This window comes from Ammospiza caudacuta, chromosome 5 (assembly GCF_027887145.1).
Source record: "Ammospiza caudacuta isolate bAmmCau1 chromosome 5, bAmmCau1.pri, whole genome shotgun sequence".
NCBI classification, from domain to species: domain Eukaryota; kingdom Metazoa; phylum Chordata; class Aves; order Passeriformes; family Passerellidae; genus Ammospiza; species Ammospiza caudacuta.
In genome coordinates this window covers 40,839,906-40,859,050 of record NC_080597.1, presented here as the reverse complement: position 1 = coordinate 40,859,050, position 19,145 = coordinate 40,839,906, and the positions used below count along the sequence as shown (strand labels likewise).

The following is a 19,145-nucleotide window of genomic DNA, read 5'->3' as shown; positions in this document are numbered from 1 at the left end:
GCTCTAGTTGAGCATCTCTAACTCGTTATGTAAAAAATTAGATCTGTGTTGGAGAGTATGCAGGATTATGGTCGCTGTGTGATGCCTGACTTGCATGTGGGTGGAAATCTGTAGCAGCAAAAGGACTGCTTTATGGTGTTTGAGGTGAGGCTTTTCTCAATCTATTTCTCCACTTTTTAAAGAAACATTGTCTTCTTAAACTGTATATTGATTTAAAAAAATTGAGTATTAGGCAAAGATTTATTTCCATTGTTTATGTATTCTATAATTAGCTTCTCTAGGGATTTTCATAAATGCATCTTTTCTTTTAGTCAAGAAACTGTGCAATTAGACCAAAATTATAGGAAGTAAGCCGAACAGACTTCACAAAATGCAGTAAAATGTACAAAGTAATGGAAAAAAGTAACAGAAATACCACTGAATCGAAGGTTATTTTATCATGTCATACTCATTTTGTGTAATTCAGTGCTATAATAGGGGCAGGGAAAATCCTAATGTTACTGGTTAAGGATCAAAGTAAGGCAAGTCTGATGGTATGTATTTGCAAGCCAAACACTGAACTATTTTTTGAAATGCATAATTTGATCAGTTAATAATACAAGTGTATGGCATTTTTTTCCCATGGAGAACGTAGTCTGGTTTAGGTGGGCATTTTCTAGTATGGATTAGCTAAACTGAAGGTGTGTATGAATCATTCTGGTCCAGACAATCTAACAGCTCATAGCTGCTGAACATTCTGGTTCCTCAAAGTTATGAACCAACATAGCCCTAGAGAAATCTTAACTTTCTGGTCTAGGTGTTTGTGTGAATATGAGAAGGATCAGACTGTTCTCACTGGATGGCAGTCAACAGTTAGATGAACTGTTGCAGCAGTAAATGTTGGGGGAAACTGGTTTTGAGAGAAGAAAAAGCTAGTCTTCTTAAGCCTGTGATTGTGATTCATTGTGATTTCTATAATGCTAACGAATTTTAGCCTCTGTTTCTGGAACTTTGTGAGTTGCAGAGTTAGCTAAAGGGGTAGGGGAAGGAAGACGATCTTTAGAAGAGGATCTTTCATTAAAAATACTAAAATACCAGCAGTATCACTTTTTTGTTATTTGTGTTTGATCAATTTGCTTGTTTATTTTGGGAGCATTTTTCTATCCATGTTAGTTCACGAGTGACTAGTCTGTGTATATAAATGAATGTGGGTGTTTATAATATGCAAATAACTATATATAAATTTGTCCGTATAGATTCTTGCACCTTTTTAAAAGCAGGAGGAAAACTGGGAGAGAAAACTATAAACCACTATAGTGTAGTAAATGAAGTACAGGGAAATTGAACACACAAATATGGAGGAAGGTACTAACCTCCAGTAGTCCCTGCTAAATGTAACACACATACATGAGGGTTATTATTTAGCTTCCCTGAAACAGTTGCAGTCACTTCCAATTTGATTATGATTCTCTGACTACAACCAGATATGAAAATAGTGTAGTCATCAATTAAAGAAGAAATTTATTTTGTTTCCATTAACAAACAGATGCAATAGTATGCAATATTTTATGGAAGGTAATACTTCTATTTCTAAGTTTATATTTTGAAACCTATTAGTATTTTCTCTTTTAGTATCAGTGATCTTGGTCCTCATTCAGAATTTGAGTGTCTGATTTTGATCATGGTATCTCTTCCTTTCAGCAACATTGCATAACGTTAAAGGAGAAGCAGTGCTAGCCATCTGTTAGTGCTCCCAGAGCCATGTGTGGCAGCTGCAAGCAGCAGTTCTTTCCTCCCTCCCTTATGTCCAAGCAGGCACATTGACCTGGTCATATCTGCCTGCTGTGTGTAATTGGGAATTATGAAATTGCCATCTCAGAGTAATTCAGTCTTGGTTATCTTACTCTTTCATGCGTAACTTCTTATTTTTTTCTGTAAATACTGCTCTCAAAATCCTTCTTAAGCTTGTTTCATTTAGGCTTTTTTTATTGGAAACTATTAAGAACTTTGAGTGTTGAGGGGAAATTAGTGTAACTTTACTTATGAATTTGGTTTAGGAGGAGAACTGATTGGGAATGCTGAAATTAGCAGAGCTTCCAAGAATAAACACTTTCCCCCCTCCTCTCCCTTGTGCTTCATACTTTTGCCTTTGGAGTTACATTTCATTTCATATTTTGCATTATCTTCTCTTTCCCCATCTTACTGGTCTTGTTTTCCAGAGGAGGTTTTTTTTTCTGTTGTTTCTTTTTTTACCAAAACATGTCTTTTGTTGTTGTTGTTTTTACAGCATTATTCTCTTTTGAGTTTTGTTTTTTTTTTTTTACATTGTGTTACTTGTGCATCTGTGCAAGCAGTCTGCACATTTTGTGACTAATGGATAATGACAAAATTGTCACAGATGCACATGAGTGATTAGGGCCTTGTCAAAGGATAGCCACTGATGTGGGAAGCTCATCTAGAAGTGATCCTTCGTAGGAATGGAAGAACCAAATATCATTCTTACAGATAAGCGAAATTTGTCTTTTTTGCAACCTTCCACACCAGACAACACTAGCAATTTCTAAGCAGAATAATTTCTTCAACCTGTCAGCCCAACTTCTTTGGTTATTTAAAAACTGAAGTAAGTTGTCCATGATTACTTAGTCAAATTAACAATTAGCAGGTGCAGAAATGTTCCTGCTACCTTGGATTGGCTTGCTTTCCCTCTGTCAGTGGCTCTGTGTTTTCACAGGACAGATTCAGCTCTGTCCTACTAAAAGATTGAGATTTTTTTCTGTTTCGTGTTGATCCCCCCTGCCCCTTCCCTGTCATGAGAGGAGTGGGTGCGGTGTGACCACAGCTCCAAGTACCAAAGTTGGCTTGAGTTAGGCAGCAGGAGCAAAGAGTGGGCAGATGAATGACCTTTCTCTTTTAGCAAAGGTAACAATTTTGGCTCAGTCCTGCTTGAAAATGGCTCCTTGAAACAGGATGGAACAACCAGAAATCTAGTGTTTGCAATTTGCCTATTTTAAATCATTGACATCAGGTCTCTGCTCTACTACCTTCTTACAGGTTTTCATGACTCAGCTGGGGAAGAACCATTGTCACAAAAGATTAAAATAACAAAAAACAAGTGCACTTGGGTTTCAGTTAGCTTTCTGTCTTTTAACTGGCTCTTGAGGTTTTTTTAACAGTGGCTCATCATTGAAAAATTAAATTTTCCTGGAATAAATATTTTCATCAAAAAAGGGAAAATATTTTAACACTTAGGAAATGTTGTTGAAGCCATTTGTGAATGCAGTTTATACTCTAGGCTCAAAATGTTATGTCGCTACTTTATTATCAATCTGTCATATCATATGTTTAAAAAAGTCTTAGTGGTTTCAAGAACTTAAAGTATAATCCTAAAATTTGTGTGAGGGTATATGAATTTGGGGGAGATTCAGTCTTTTAAGTGGGAACTTAGAAGTCTATAGTCATCATTTTTCAGTTTTTTATGCTTATTTCTGTTCCTCTAATAGTGGGAGGCAGGTAATCTAGATCATGGTAGAATTTAAAAGTTGAGCGTTCTCTTCTGTCCAGCAAATTGGAGGAAGCAATCTCTATTTTTGTGTGTTATTATTTGTTAACTCTGAAAAGAGATACTGTGTAAATATCTTAGGTGTGATTTCTTTCTAGTTTAGCTGCTGATGCAAAATACACGCTGGGCAAACTCCCCCCAGTGTAGCAGCACTGCAGGTGGTCCTGCTGGGGCTGAGCAGGCTGTGTGATGCCTGGGCACAGGGAGCTCTGTTCAGGCAGCCTGCCATCCAGTTAGAGAGGTGCCTGGCTGTGTTGTGGCAGGATCTGCTGAAAACATTGTCTGTGGTAGCAATGCATGTAAAAAGAGATTGTGTTTAATATCGACAGGTTTTTTGAATGGCAGTCTTTTAAATTGCTGTGCTAAACGTTGTGAAATGGGGAATGTGGCCCCTTGAGCTGACAACTGGTTTGCATTCACTCACTGCAGGTCTTCTAAAGGTCTCCTACTTCAGGCTGTCAGTTGTTCTCCTATTTTTGGTAACTTGCCCAGTTAGTGGCTTAAGCCTATGTTTCATGCTCTTAGATCTTTGGTTATTTATTTCTAAAACGTTCTTCCTAGAATAATTTGGAAAACTAGTTTTCTGCATTTATATTCTGGTGTCCTAGCACTGCATGGAAATTTCAGAACCCTCAAACAATTGTTTTCAGTTCCTAGCTGCTGCCTTGCTTCTACAATTTTTGCCTTGTCAGCCCAGCATAGTGTGTAACAGCATTATTTGCATTGCCTTGGTCCAAATCACCCATCACCGGGTGAATCAAGGATTACTGTAATTCATAAAATCCAGGTTTTCTTTTCTCCTGATTCCTGATAGCTTTTTGACTTAGGAACCCAGAGGTTACTGTGCAGGTTACAGTCATAAACTAGGCACTCATACTGCCAGGTAAGAGTTACCCCCACAGAATGGCACTTGAAGTAGCCAGCATGCTACTGTGAGCCAGCATGCAACTGTCAAGTTGCATAGATAATAATGAGTAATAAATTTCAAGTCTAAGATTGGGAATCTGTGTCCAGGCTGCAGAGAATTGACTATATTGGCTGAGTGTTCAGTTTTATGTGCTTTGCTGTAATTTATTGTTAAAGATGTACTTCCAAAGTAAATCAGTGTTTGCATATTCTTCTCTAAAATGATCCTTTTTCCCACAGTTTATGCTGTAATATAGAAAACTCCAAGGTATGATTTTGGAGGAAGTGATGTTCATAAAACTTTGGGGATTTAGTAATTGTTTCAACTATTCCTAAATGTAAAATATGAACTCAGCTCTCTCGATGAATTGTCTTATCTCTGGCTAATCTGGTAGCTGGGGGAAAAAAAGGTTTGGTTAAGCTGTTGCCTTTTTCAGATACAAAGCAAAGCTATGTTTCTGAATTGTAAGAGGATTGGTTGCAACGTATGATTTGGATGATAGCAGATGCCCTGTTACATTTTTAGTTTGTCTCTCCTGTAGAGATGGCAACACAGCAACCTTCCTGCTGAGCTGGCAATGCTTATTTGGTTCATCTAGGTAATTTTTCACACTAGGAAAGAAAAATTAAATGTTGCAGAATAATATTGTGGTCAAACAAAAAGATATAATCTGCTGATCACTTAGGTACTGTGTGAAATGGAAAAATTATGACTTTTTTGAAAAAAAGACATACCTAAGAATAAGTCTATTTTAAAAATGAAGACTTGCTGCCCTAGTCATCTGTGTTAACTATGCTCTGGTCTTAAAGTTCTAAATGCTTCAAATTCTTGAAAGATTTTTTTAGTGTATAAATTTTCATAATTTTTCTAACTATAAATTAAGGTGACAAAATGTACTCAATACATTAGAAATTCTTACTTGGATTTTTTTTCCTTCTGTCTGGAATAGGCATAGTGTATGTACTGGATACAAATATGCTCAACTGAAGTGACTCAGTTTTTACATAAATATTGAGAGTTTTCATATTTGCAACTTGACTAATTTCTTGATAGTTTACTCTGAAGTTATAACTGATATCCAAAGTTTTTAGACTTCTGCCTAAGTGGTACTTCAGCATATTGAAATCTAGAAATAATTAAAATGTGGGTTTCAGACTTAATTTTTTTCTAGCCTCATTAAAAGAGATAATGTATGTAATAATTTTAGAGTAGAAATAGATATTTTAAAATAATAGCAGCCAAGAGGAGTAACATCTGTGGGTTAGAGGGCAGTTCACTTAAAATCCCATCCATTCAATGGAAAATTGGGTAATGCCCCAGGAAGCAAGAAAACACTTTGGTTCACTAGCCACAACTAGGCACAGTATAAAGTTATTTCTCATTGTGCCCAATATCTCCTTTGCAGAAATTACTGCCCAGCTGAGAGAATATGAGAAATAGGAAGGCCTGTTCCTGCTGGCAATTGGAACTCTCCCTCGCTGTAATACATCTCTTAGTTGAGCTAACAGGGCAGCATGCACCTTTAGGGAGAGGTAGTAGTGGAGATTCGTGACTGTGAATCCTTGGTAAGGTTAGATGCACTACATGGTCATTGCCTTGACTCTATTATCTTTATTTTTTAAAAAACATTTTAAATCTGTATAGTGTAATAATGAACAAGTTGATTGCTCATTTCAGTGACTAAGTGGAAGTTGGAACTGTTTTAATTAAACGTCTTTCATAAGGTGTTTAAAAGTTTTCTCAGATATAGATGAAAGATAAAAATTCTTCTACTGGAAGTATATGTTGGGGAAAACTGAAAGTAAACATTTTAATACATTTTAAAGAAATCACCTGAAATGCATTTTTAGAACTTGTACAGGACTTGCTCCTTTTTTTTTGCTTTTTCACCTGTGTTGCAGATTTCATGCTTTTTTAATGTAGCATGGCTGATGCACAGAGGTGATTTGCTGTAGCATCTGCAACACATACAAAATTGTCCAGAAGATGTATAAAATTAATTGTTCAATTTCAGCTTGCTGAGCTTTCCACATGTCTAAAGAAAAACCATGTGTTTCTGTCCTAGTGATATATCAATAGTGTTTGAATATAGATTCCACCTAATGGAAGCACTGAGCCTGCAAGTGTTGCCCTTCATCAACAGAATTAAGTCAGAAGGCTGTATGGTCATGGTCATGCCATTTACTTTCAAGACCCACAGCTTAAACATCCTCAGCTAACCTCTGCTGTTTGAAATGCAACATTTATTTGTAGTAACAGTGTGAGACTTCATCAATTTATGGCAAATAGCTTTTCTACCTATGTTATGTTGCCTTTATAAAAGCAGAAAAATAAAAACCCAAACCAAATAACTACCTAAAGAAATTTGGTAATAGTTTTTGTTTGCTTTCTGTAAAAATACGAGTAGGAAAAAAGTGTAGGATTTGGCAGAACCCTGTGATTGTGAGTTTATTTTCTGTAAAGTGTTTGATAAGTATACTGGGGGGTATGGTGGCCTGCTTTCCAAAATGTAGAAATGTACCACTCTTATATTTAGGTGACTTTGTAATACATTGAATTGTGTACTGGTTTTAGTTTTGCTCATCTTGTTTTTTTTTTCTCTGAAACTTACTGATTTGAGTGTTCTAAAAGCAGGTTTGTCTTTTTTAGGAAATAAAACCTCAAAGCCACTACAACCATGGATACAGTGAATCTCTTGGACGGAAAAGCCACATTGATGATTACAGCACTTGGGACATTGTCAAAGCCACACAGTAAGTTTGTTTTTGAATGCGAGATTTGTCTGTGTTGGTATCAGTTAGAAACAGTAAAACAGATTGTTCTATTTGTGTAAAGTAGAAGATAAACTTTTTTCAAACTGTATTTTTAAGTCCAGTAGTGGAAGATTTCAGAAGTAAGCGCTAAAAAATTACTGTTATGACAGATTTGGGATCATTGTATTAAAAATATGGGAGGAATCGTGGTAAGTTGTAAATATAGGTGGTTGCTGGACAGGTTGTTGGAAGAGAGAATGGTACTGATGTTTATTTTCCATAGGTGATAAGTAAGCAGACAACATTTATATGTAAACATAAGGGTTTGACCGATGTATGGGTTAGAAAAAATGTGTCTCTAACTTCCATTATCTCTGATTCTACAGTCTCAGTCCTACTATGAAACTGAGTTTAATTCTGAAGGAGGACTGTTGGAGTAAACTGAGTGCAAATTTAATTGCTCTCTTTATGCAGATGTATTATACAAATTTGTTTGTTCCACAATCCTTTAGCAGACACTAATTTACAAGACAGGAAAGTTGTTACAACACTATTTTTTAGTTTGCTACTTTTTGCCATTCAGAAACCCATCACCACCATTACTTTTCTTCAATGAGCTGAGATAGTTCTGTAAGATTTTTATTATTGTATTGTTAAATTGAATGCTTAAATCATTATGTATCTTGCCTTTTTCTTCTTAAAAGAAGATTTTCTTGCATTTTTTTTCTTAAAAAAGCCCTGTCTGAGCTGAAAGCAGCTTTGCAGCTCTGCATGTGACACAGGCCCAGTTTAGGCATAGCAAGTATGTAATTTCCTTCACTTTTTGTTTTGACCTGTAAGGAGTCTAGCTTCCTGAAACAGATGTCTGACTGCTATTGTTGCTCTAAATACTTAATAGTAGGACGGAAACCTATAATAGTCACATTAGGGTTTTTTTAGAAATGATAGTATTGGCACAATATCAAACTGACTGCTTCTTATAAAAGTATGAAAGTGTGTTTGAGAGCAGAAGTGGTTTCACAAGTTACCTACTTCTATTCTTGTCTGCTCATTGCGTGTTTGAAAACCTAAAATATCTTTGTCCTTCTTAACCCTCAGATTCAGACTGATCTGTGCTTTCAGCTGAGTTGGTACACTTCTTTTCTGCTCTCCTCATACAGGGACCAACAGCTCTGAGTTGACATCTCACCACAAGGACTGCAGTTTCATATTGTAGCCCTAATGGTTATTATTGTAGAGAAGGGGGTTTGTCAACATGATCAAGTTGTGGTATCCAGGCAGCACTTCCCTGGCTAGAAGGAGAATTCACAGAATCACAGAATAAACTAGATTGGAAAAGACCTTTGAAATCAGCAATCCAACCTGTGACCCAACATTACCTTACCAGCTAAACCATGGCACTGAGTGCTTCATCAAGTGTTTTTTAAACACTTCCAGGTGACTCAACCACTTCCCTGTGGTGGTTCTGCACTCTTTCTGTGAAGAATTGTTTTCCAATATGTAGCCTAAACTTCCCCTGGTGCAGCTTGAGGCTGTGTCCTCTCAGGCACACCTTTATTTAAGCATTTACTAGGTTTTGAGGGGTATGTTATAAAAGATGTCTGTCGTAAAGCGAAATAGCTCTGAAATGTCAGGTAGAAAATAAACCCACCAAATATCGTAAGGCTTAGAATAAAATAAATAATCCTGCTGCTATATTAATTCAGTGTTCTTGAAAAGATAACACTTTTCCTCCTAAAATGATGTAGCTATTTGCATTTATAGAAGCATAACATATCACATCCATGTAGAAAAAAGGTGATCTTATTGTCTACCCTGTGTCCTCAGTTACTAATATTCACTGAGATTATCTGCTGACTTTCCTTACTTTTTAGTTCAGTGCTAATGTAAGAAAGATGCCACAACATTTTTTTTTTAATGGGCCACTCATCAGTCTCCTAGAAGTCTTACCCCAAGCCGGTCAGTAAGTTCAAGCAAGATGTAGCAAAATATAATAAGAATTATTTTCAGTCTCTTGGTTTGGATTGTTTTTTTCCTCTCCTGGAAAAAAATAATTAGTTATGTTATTGTTCCAACATACATGAAAATTGAGAGCCTTGTTCCTTTAATCAAAGATGATGGTGAGAAAAATGGGACGAAAACATGTAAAACTCATCTATATTTCATGTATGCTGTTTGAGTTTCGAATTCTATTTTGACATGTTTTTATTGACACTAGATTACACAGAAATAAAACAATGTTAGTGAAATACTGTGCTCAATTTTGTTTCTCAGCAAGGAAAAACAAGAGCTTGCAAACTTCTCACATTCTTCCATAAGTGTTTGTGTGTTGCTTCATATCTCACTGAACTGTTCCAGTGCTTTATTGTCTTAATCTGTAGATTGGACACAAATTAACATCCTCATACAGTACGAGCTACAAATACAATAACTTCTTATAATCACATTAAGATTTCATATAGAAAGCAGTGGTTAGGCTCATTGAAAAGAGTTTATTGGTATTTGTATTTTTTTATCCATTATGCTCCTCATAAGTTCTTACAAAGACCTGGGGCCCTAGGCATATTTTGTATCAAAAATAGTCAGTCTCTGTTTTTTATTTTGCAGAAACTTTTGCTGGAGTAAAAATTGTAGTGCTTGGTTTTAGTACCTATTCATACAAAGAATACTTTTCACTGACTTTGTAAACGATCCAAGAGCATCTAGATAGCTTTAAAAATTATACTGTCTAGGCCCTTCATGTTGCAGATGTTAGAATGTGTGTGTAACTTTTTGTCATCTTATATTTGGTTATAGCAAAATTGTTTAGTTCACAGAAAGTCTCCACTGTGTTTCTGAAAGCAGAAGCAGGCCACTCATCTGTATTTGAAAAACTGTTTTCAGAGGAACAGTAAAAAAATCATCCATGCTTGTCTTTGGTTTTGTTCCACTATATTCAGAGTTCTCGCTGGAGCTCCAGGGAAAGAATGGAATCTTTTTAAAAAAAACCAAAAACCAAAACTGTCACAAGTGTTTTAAAAGTGAAATTTAATGGTGATATGTTGGGTACATTTATTTCTATGGTCTAGCAGCAGTAGCCATCTGTCATCAGAGGCAGCAGTCATAACTTTTTAATATGATATCTTGGGAAGCATCCTGTGTTAACTTGACAAAGTTGCTGCTTTGTTTTGTTTTAAATCTTTTAAGCTGAGAAACTGAGAAGTAGCTAAAGGTCTCATGTAGAGAAGCATGTGATGGGCTGTCACTAGGAGAGCAAAATCTGAGGCATTAATCCTGGCATTGTGTTCTTCTCTTCCCTTGAGAGTTAATAGACACTTACGGTTTGTAGCAAGCTTGATCAAATTCCACCTTTGTTGAAAGTAAGTTAAATGACCATTATGAACATGGGTATTAAACATTAATGGTATTAATAAGTGCTTTTGTGACATCTGGAAGACTGATTCCTTGTGCTCAAGTATTATAATTTCATTATCTCAAGATGAACTTTTCTGTTAAGTTTTATTCAATGAGATCATTCAAAATGAAGTTGTGTGCATTCTGAATTAGTGCAGCATAAAATATAAATTATGTTGAATCTTGCTAAGGGAAAAAATTGTCAGATACATGCTTTTTTCATTACTATTTTTCAGCAGTCATAGGGTAACTGATTTTAAAAAAGGTATATATGAAATAATTAAAATTGATAAAGATTGGCCAAAGGAACAGTTACTCCTGGCTCTTTTCAGCTAGTCATAGGAGAGAGTGGACAGACTGTGACACAGGTACACATTCTTTATTCCTGGTTATTGTGCCCATGAGGTTGATTATATTGCTGAAAGTGAAATGTACCTGACTTTCATGTGGAAGGATGGGACTTTTTAAACCACATTAGTATTATGGCCACAACTGTCTAGACAATTTAGGGCTTTGGAACAGTATTTAAGAGCTAAATTTCTTTTGTCTTTCAACACTACTGTTAATGGTCTATTAAGTAGCTCTTGAGTTAAGCCTTTTCCGTTGAAAACAAAACTGTTTTACTGTTAACACAAAAACCTTGAGAATGTGTTAAAGGCTTTTTTAGTATTTACCACCATTATTCATGAGAAAGAGATTTCCAAAGAGGAAAAAAGATCGTTTTCCTGTTAATTGCATTTCCACTTCAAACAGCTTTGATTTGAGTTAGAATTATAGCAAGATGAGGGAGTGAGCTCCTGGTTTACCTGCTCTTTGTTGGCATGGTGATGTGCTCACTGTAGAGAGATTCCTTGCTATTATTGTGGCCAAATCTAATGTTAATCATGCTGCAAAGCTGGCGGTGTCTATTTTCAAGAGTCTATGTATTTATAGACAAAAGAATAGAAAATGGATTACATATTTAAAATGCAAAAGCCAGTAGGGTACTGTATTTCAAGGTATTAAGGTCAGAATATTTTTAACCTGAGATGTCAAATAAAATGTTACAGGTTAGTTACTGAAACAGCTTAGAGACTGTGGTAGCAAAAGGAAATTGCATAATGGTATTTTTTTCCTGGACTAATCCCGTTTCTTTCAGAACAAGCCAAACTCAATAATATGCTTTAATTATGCTCCGTATTGATGTTTACAACATGACTCTCTAGAATTCACTCAGATGCTGAATATTTGTCAGATTAATGTATCAGTCTCCTCTGAGGGTTTCAATCTTGCTCTCCATTACCCTTGAAGGGCTTAGAGCCCTTTATAACAGCATTGCAAGTGTGATTATGCTGAGTGTCTGAAATACGTGACTTTGTCATTTTCTAACCTAACAGTGCATCATGAACCTTTGGAGAAGGCAAGGTGAAGTCAGCTGCAGCAAATTGATGGGACAAGACTGTAGGTTGTATGTGAGAGAAGAATGGTGCACTTCTGGGATGGATATGGAGAAACTGTAACTGCAGCAGATTCAGTGTTTTATTTAATTGTAGAGAGCCTGCTGTTTCCAGGAAGAGGAGCAAATGGATGTAAATGCCTAACTTTTTTTCCAGGCAGATACTGGTCTGTCAAGATCCTTAAGTCCTCTTCTGACAATAAATTGAAGTGTCAAAAATTATACCTTGTGTGCTGCATCTTTACTAAACAGTTATGATTATGTTCAAGATATTAAATGTAAATTGCTAGAAACAGACTGAAGTGACTTAAATTAAAAAATTTCTGTATACTTCATTCTCAGTGTCACTTTTGGAAAGAGCTTTATTTTCTTGTAAAGGCTATTCTGGTATATTGCAGAATTTCACGTTCTGTTTTGTGCTGAAGTAGTACCATGCTCTGTGACTTGTAGATTGCCTTCTAGTGGGAAGAATGGGAAGCCTATGGTGCTAACTCCAAAAGAGTGAATCCATTCCTACAATTCCTTCTTGTATCTGAGACCATGTCAGCAGTCTTTGCCCGAGGCCTGACCACAGTGTATGGGTGAATTCTAGAAGGAGGTACTTGTAAACATCAGTGGAGCATAAGTGGAGCATTCTATGGGAACTGGCAACAGCATTCTGCATCTACAGGCTGCAGGGTCACTTGTGACTGCTTTCCTTGGTTTTCATACATCTTAAGCCAAGTCCTTCAGAAAGTAGCATCACATTTTCTGTAAGACTGGAGTTTTGCTTTTAATTAAAAACCTGACAAATAACCCCTCCAACCTCCTTCCCACAAAAACTGCCAAAGAATAATCACCCTTCTTCCCCCTTCCCCTGAGACTGTCAGGGGGCTTCTTGGTTATTACTATCTTGACAATATGACCTAACAAAAACTTGGGTAGCAGTCAAAGGTTACTTTCAAGGAGGTTCATGTGTTGTGTAGTCAACTTGATAGGACACTCATCTTAAAGCATATGTGCAGTTTGCCATAGCTGGCCAATAGTGATGTAGTGGTTTAGCTGCTGTGCAGCTGAGCCCTGCTCAGCCACTTTCTTGCTTGCCTCTGCTGGGATGGAGAAATTGGCCAAAGGGTAAAGATAAACAAAGTTTAATACATAAAGTAAAAGCTGCACATACAAGCAAAGCAAAAACTAATTAATTTGCTGCTTCCCATGGGCAGGTGAGTGTTCAGCCATACCCACGTAATGGTTACTTTGGTGGGTGAGCACCTTCACTCCAGATGTCCTTCTTTTGTCCCTCAGCTTTTATTGCTGAGCACACTGCCATGCAATACTGGATATCTCTTTGGTCAGTTGGCATTAGCTGTCCCTGCTGTGTCCTCATCCAGCTTCTTGTGCACATCCAGCCTGCTGACTGGTGGGGCAGCATGAGGAACAGCAAAGGCCTTGACCCTGTGTAAGCACTGCTCAGCAATAGCTTAAATGTTGTTGTGTCAATCAACACTGTTTTGCTCACAAATCCAAAACACAGCACAGTACTAACCACTCTGAAGAAGAGTAACTTAATCCCACTCAAAACAGATACATGTTGGTAAAATCCTAATCCATTTGCATGAAAGCTTTATGTGATTGCCTCTTGCATTTTATAGGAAGTTAAAGTTATTGTATCCTTGTGTTCTTTGTATCTTTCCAATAACTTAGACTATTTTATTTAAAAAATTCCTACTTGTTGTTTTGTACTGCTTATTAAAGCAGGATGAGAGTCAGCTAAACTCAGCCTTAGACAATACATTTTTTTAAGCTGGTGACTGTTAAAACTGATAGCAGGGCTTATGTGAATTATTTCTTACATAATGGTTTCAATTTGTAGTTTAAGTGAAGGCAGCAGGCATTCCAGCAGGAAAGAGTGTCATAAGAGACTGGCTGGAGTAGAACTGCTTGTCAACAAATGGTTGCATTGCCATTCTGTATGAATCACTTTCCAGGCTGCCTTCACTGTAATATGGCAGTGTGATACTGTACTGTGGGAAGATCAGAATTTTGTCCGTTTTTGGAAGTCCTTCTTTCCCCTCTCTTCTCTTGATTGCTTGTTCTTGCCTGACCTGCCTTTTTTAGTCCTAACCTATTTCAGTGGCCCTTCCAGCTGACATGGGAAGTCAGGAATGGTATGTATGTGTTACAGACACTCATCAGGCCATACTACTGATCTAAACTAGGATTTGGTAGATGGTGTGCTTCAAGGCTGGATTGACTTAGAACCTTACCATTTTCCTAGCAGTTATGTTTGTCTGAGTACATGTATCTTGTCTAGCTGGTTGCATATTTTTAAGTCATCGTAACCCAAACGTCTTCTTTCCACCTGCCTCAGTGCATTAAAAAAAAAATCATTTGTAATCGTTTAGAAAAGAAAGTAAAGTTTCTTCTTCATTTCTCTTCTGTTGAGGATTTTGTATTGTGACTGAAAGTATGGTGTTTGCTGAATGCATTTTAATCTAAGGTAAGCATTTTGACAAATGTTATTTTATTTTCAAGGTATGGAATTTATGAACGATGCAGAGAGTTGGTGGAAGCTGGTTATGATGTTCGACAGCCAGATAAAGAAAACGTAACACTTCTCCACTGGGCTGCAATCAACAACAGAATAGATCTGGTGAAGTATGTATTAGACTTTAAGTTTAAAATTAATTATGTCCTTACAAATGTTGATTTGAATGTCTTTAAATTTAATATGTTTAATATGTCCTTTTTTCCTTGACAATATGTCAAAGATCTTGTCCATTAATGCACCTCTACCACTGTGACATACAGCATTGCATTATCTTCCCACTGTTTACTAGCATGCATGTAACTACTGGTGTGTCTAACTGTATCTAAAATTCCCTTCTCTTGATGCAGTTCTTGCACTTCAGATTCCTCTGTCTTTAGAGGATCTTGATTTTTTTTTTTTTTATCACTCGCCTTATTTTATGCTCTCCCACTCTTTTTTTGCAAGGCACTAGTTTATTTTATTTCCTCAGAATTGAACTATTTAGTGGTTTTTCTATTTCTTCAAGCCTATCACATCTTTCCCCAAGTGTTCTCAATTTCCCCATTATGTGCAGTGGATAATTTCATTAAATATGTTGGCTATTAAGCTTGGTAGTGCCGAGATAAAGTTGTTTACTCTTGTGATACTCGATCTCAGTGTCTTGTTTAGTGAGTGTTGACTATGTAAATTCTTTCCAGTGAAGTACCTTAGCAGCTTGTCTGTCAGGAGTGCAGGCTTGGAATTAGACTTCTCTTATTTTTAGTATTTCTTCATCCTGTCTATTTTGAGACTTGAGATTCAGTGTACATAACAGTGAAACTCATTGATAAGAAAAGCTACAGAACCTTTTCCTATTTCTGTAGAATCAGGGATGAGTGTCTAGAACACCATTCTGTTTTCATAATTTCACTGATCTATTGATGTCTCTTCAACTCAGCTTTGTAAAAATGCAAAAAATGGCGTCATGTCTCTACAGTTACTTACTTCCTACAGTAGTTCCCCATCCCCTGGGGAACTTTCTCCAGAGAAGGATTTCTTTTCTACTTTTCCTTCTTCTAATAACAGTGACTGCATGCACTTTGATTCCTCAATCACTGAATGCAAGCTGTGGTAGTTTTCAAATGCCTGCCAAAGACTTAGTGATCCTAATGTGGAGATCAGTAGAAGTATTTTCTTCTTAAGGCGACCTCTTATGAGATCTGCTTGCTTTGAGTGTAAGTAGTTTGCTTAAATAGAACTTGCATGCCTGGCATCTTCTATTGGAAGCTTAGATGACTCACTGAGAGTGGGATTGCCCAGTTCTTTCTTTCTTCAGGGACCTTCTCACCTAGCACACATTTCCTTCTGCAAGATCTGCTTAGACAAATAGACTCAGTTCTCAGTCTGGTTTTGCAGAAAAATCTTACCATTTTTGTATACTGAAACCGAAATGCAATGATAAATTTCAACTGAGTCTCAAAACACCCTTAAAGAAACATAAAATGTTATTTCAATGCACCATCTGGCAGGAGATTGTCGCCTTGTCTTTTCCCAGTTGTCAAACTGCAAATTCTTCCTTCTAAATAAAACCTACTAACCAGTAAGCAGTTCTGCTGGCAGTAGAACCTGAACGTATTCTGCATTTCTGCAAGGCCCAGTGTTTGAATGAAGACAATCTGTTTAGTGTTCACCTCCCCATGAGTGGCTGTCACATCAGGGAGATGAATCCAAGCTTTGACTGTGAATTTCTCTGTGCTGTCTTTTTATCTAGACAAGATTTCCTTTGGAGCTCCTTCCCAAGGGGGAATAAATAGCTCTTCAGTTAGTAGCTGATACTTCACTGTAACAAAATTTCTTTGTTTCTTTACCATATAATCTGCTTTGTGTTTTCACCTAGGTGGGACAAAGACTTTCGCAAAATCTCTGGTTTGTCTCATGGAGAAATAAAAAAAACTTGCACAGAAAGATGTCAAAGTATTTTTCTTTTAGTGTTGGAGACCAGTGGAGTGGACTGTCCTCCATCAATCAGAGCAGATATTGTTTGTCTTTCACAATGTTTTTTTTTTTTTTTTTTTATTTGGCAAATCTGTTGAAGTACTTAATTGTGTCTGATGACTCTAAAGCAACAGTATAAAAACTTAAGATGTGTTTAGTCTGACGTGCATTTTTCAGTTTCTGTTCCTAAAGGTTCCTAAAAGGGCTGGTTTTGAAATTTCATTCTCTGAATCAATAAGCACTCTAGAAAATGAAGGTAGTTACTTAAGACTAATGTTTTTCAAGATTTTCTCTTTGTTGCCCTTCTTCTTGCCATGCCTTGAAACACTTAGCAGAGTTTGAGATGGCAGAAATTCACTGCCGAGGATTTGAAGGACAGCTCGTGTGGGTGGGAGAGCAGTGTTCATGTATACCTGACAGGTATTTTCAAAGTGAAAAGTCTGTAGGCACATGCACTGGAAATGTGCAAACACAAATCTATAGCTAGGTATAGACAAAGGTTAGACACTGGTGAATGAAAAACTGGAAGCCTTCCAGGAAGGCCTGGATTTGGAAACCGTAATTTCTCTAAAAAGCATGCATTTCCTTCTACAAAGAAAAAGTAATGTTGCTAGTTTAGTGTTCCAGATAAAACAGCAATGACAGCAGTTCACAGAAATATTGCAAATCACTGTGAATATGAATTGTTGCAGTTAAAAATAGGTAACTTCTTTTGTTCTTACAGATAGCTCATCTTCTTATAAATGTTTTTGAGGGGAAAATAATGTCTATCCCATAGATTAGAAATACTTTTTAAATACTCAGATGATTTTTGTCCTTTGATTAATAATAATTGAAAAGTAAGTAAAAATCTCAGTCCTTCACTAAATTTGTAACTTAAGTGTATTCTCTGGGATCTATGACTTCAGTAGGGTTATTCCAGTGATGATATAAGCTGCAAGTTTAACGGCGTATAATTTAACTATTTAGCCAAAATTCTCTAAAATTATAGTCTTCTAGCACTATAAACTTTTACCAGTAATTCAGAATTCTATTTAATGTAACAGCCCCATAATATTTAAGAATAGTTTATGAAATACTTCTCTGGTAGCACAGTTTGTACTACTGTACATACTGTACACTGTATATAGCAATTGTTCTGTTTTACCTTAGAATAAAATTAGGAAATAGCATAATGTTTAAAACACTGTAGGAGGCATCTCTAGTTTCCCAACCCATGTCAGAAATGCAAGAAAATTGAAAGTATATGCGTGACATCTAAAAAGGAAGGTTATATGAAGGCAAGAAAAGACTGTGGTCCTCTGATCTCGAGCTGCCTATTTTGCCTAACATTAGACATGCTCACCTATGTCCTTTCAATTTAATCAAAACAATCAGTAATGTTTACTGTTTCTGTTATTACAGGTACTATATATCAAAAGGTGCAATTGTTGATCAGCTTGGAGGAGATTTAAATTCTACCCCACTTCACTGGGCAACAAGGTATGAAAAAATCTTCTGAAATTTTCTTCTCTCTTTTTTTGCTTAACATGGAGTACTGATGGTTTTATGGAACTGTTGTGTTTTATGGAAGTACTTTGTACTAGAATTAATTCAGTCTTTGATAACTGAGCTCACTGTGAATGTGATATGTTTGAATTAGAAGTGCTTTCAGCATTTTTTTTTTTTTCTGATATAGAGGAAGATGATTGCTACAGTAGGAGAAAAGTGAAGTATAGGCAATTTACTCTTACTTCTGAGCTCTTATTTTTGTCAAGTCATCTGAAATTCAGTGGCACTTTTGCAGATGGGTCGTAGGATGGTTTGGTGTGACATTGTCCTTGAAATGTTCTATTGCATATGTGGATTTTAAAAAATATGTACTTAAAATCAGGGTTTTTGTGTAGAAGATGGTCATGATAAATGGCTGAAAAAATTAAAACCAGCCTTCAAGCAGTACCTGCTCCTTTAGACAACCACTTAGAAATAGATGGGAAAGGAACAGTGTCCACATTAATATTTTAAACTGTAGATGGCAAAAGGAGACTTGGAAAATTAGCTTTTAGAAGATTTAATGTATCAAAATAATCTGTTTGCTAAAGGTGTGAGGACTTGCTTGTTAGCCTCTATTAAAGATTTTAGCTCCTATGTTTCTTTTTGTTACAGAACACAGTCTGTGATTCTGTGTTAATAGCACAAAATCTTGACTAAATTTCCTGGTGTTCATTCATACCTGTAATCAGTTCTGTGAAGCATTGTCTAAAGTGGCTTCTTTAAAACTGAAAAGGTCTTTTGCTCATGTCAGAAATGGTGTACTGACACTTAGGCACCATGTCTAAAAGAAGGATATGCCTATGCTCATTAAGCTAAAAAGATGCATAAGCTTTTAAGATAGTATGGAGGAAATGTAGACCTTCAGTTTTCCTTTTTTCCCCTACTTTTGTTTTACTGCAGTTTTTAATGCCCACAAAAAGGGAGAGTATCTAGCCAGTTTGACATCTCTTAAAATAGCAGGTTTCATATGTGGTTTGTAACAAGTCATAGTGGATTAAATTTCTCAGTCATAACTTGATTTTTTGGTTGACTGTCTTTTTTTGCTGTGCAGTACAGTTAAGCAAATGGCATGTGATGAGTGCACTATATGCATAGAATTTCTC

At 36.4% G+C, this 19,145-nt stretch overlaps 1 protein-coding gene across 1 annotated transcript in view; it reads left to right on the top strand.

Annotated features, from left to right (window-relative positions):
• Positions 1-19,145, top strand: part of ZDHHC17 (zinc finger DHHC-type palmitoyltransferase 17) — a 64,347-nt gene that overhangs the window by 9,362 nt on the left and 35,840 nt on the right. Inside the window, exons 2-4 of the mRNA XM_058804648.1 lie at positions 7,095-7,198; positions 14,541-14,663; positions 17,914-17,991. Of these exons, the coding sequence (XP_058660631.1) occupies positions 7,095-7,198; positions 14,541-14,663; positions 17,914-17,991 (305 nt within the window). The remainder of the gene's footprint in view (positions 1-7,094; positions 7,199-14,540; positions 14,664-17,913; positions 17,992-19,145) is intronic.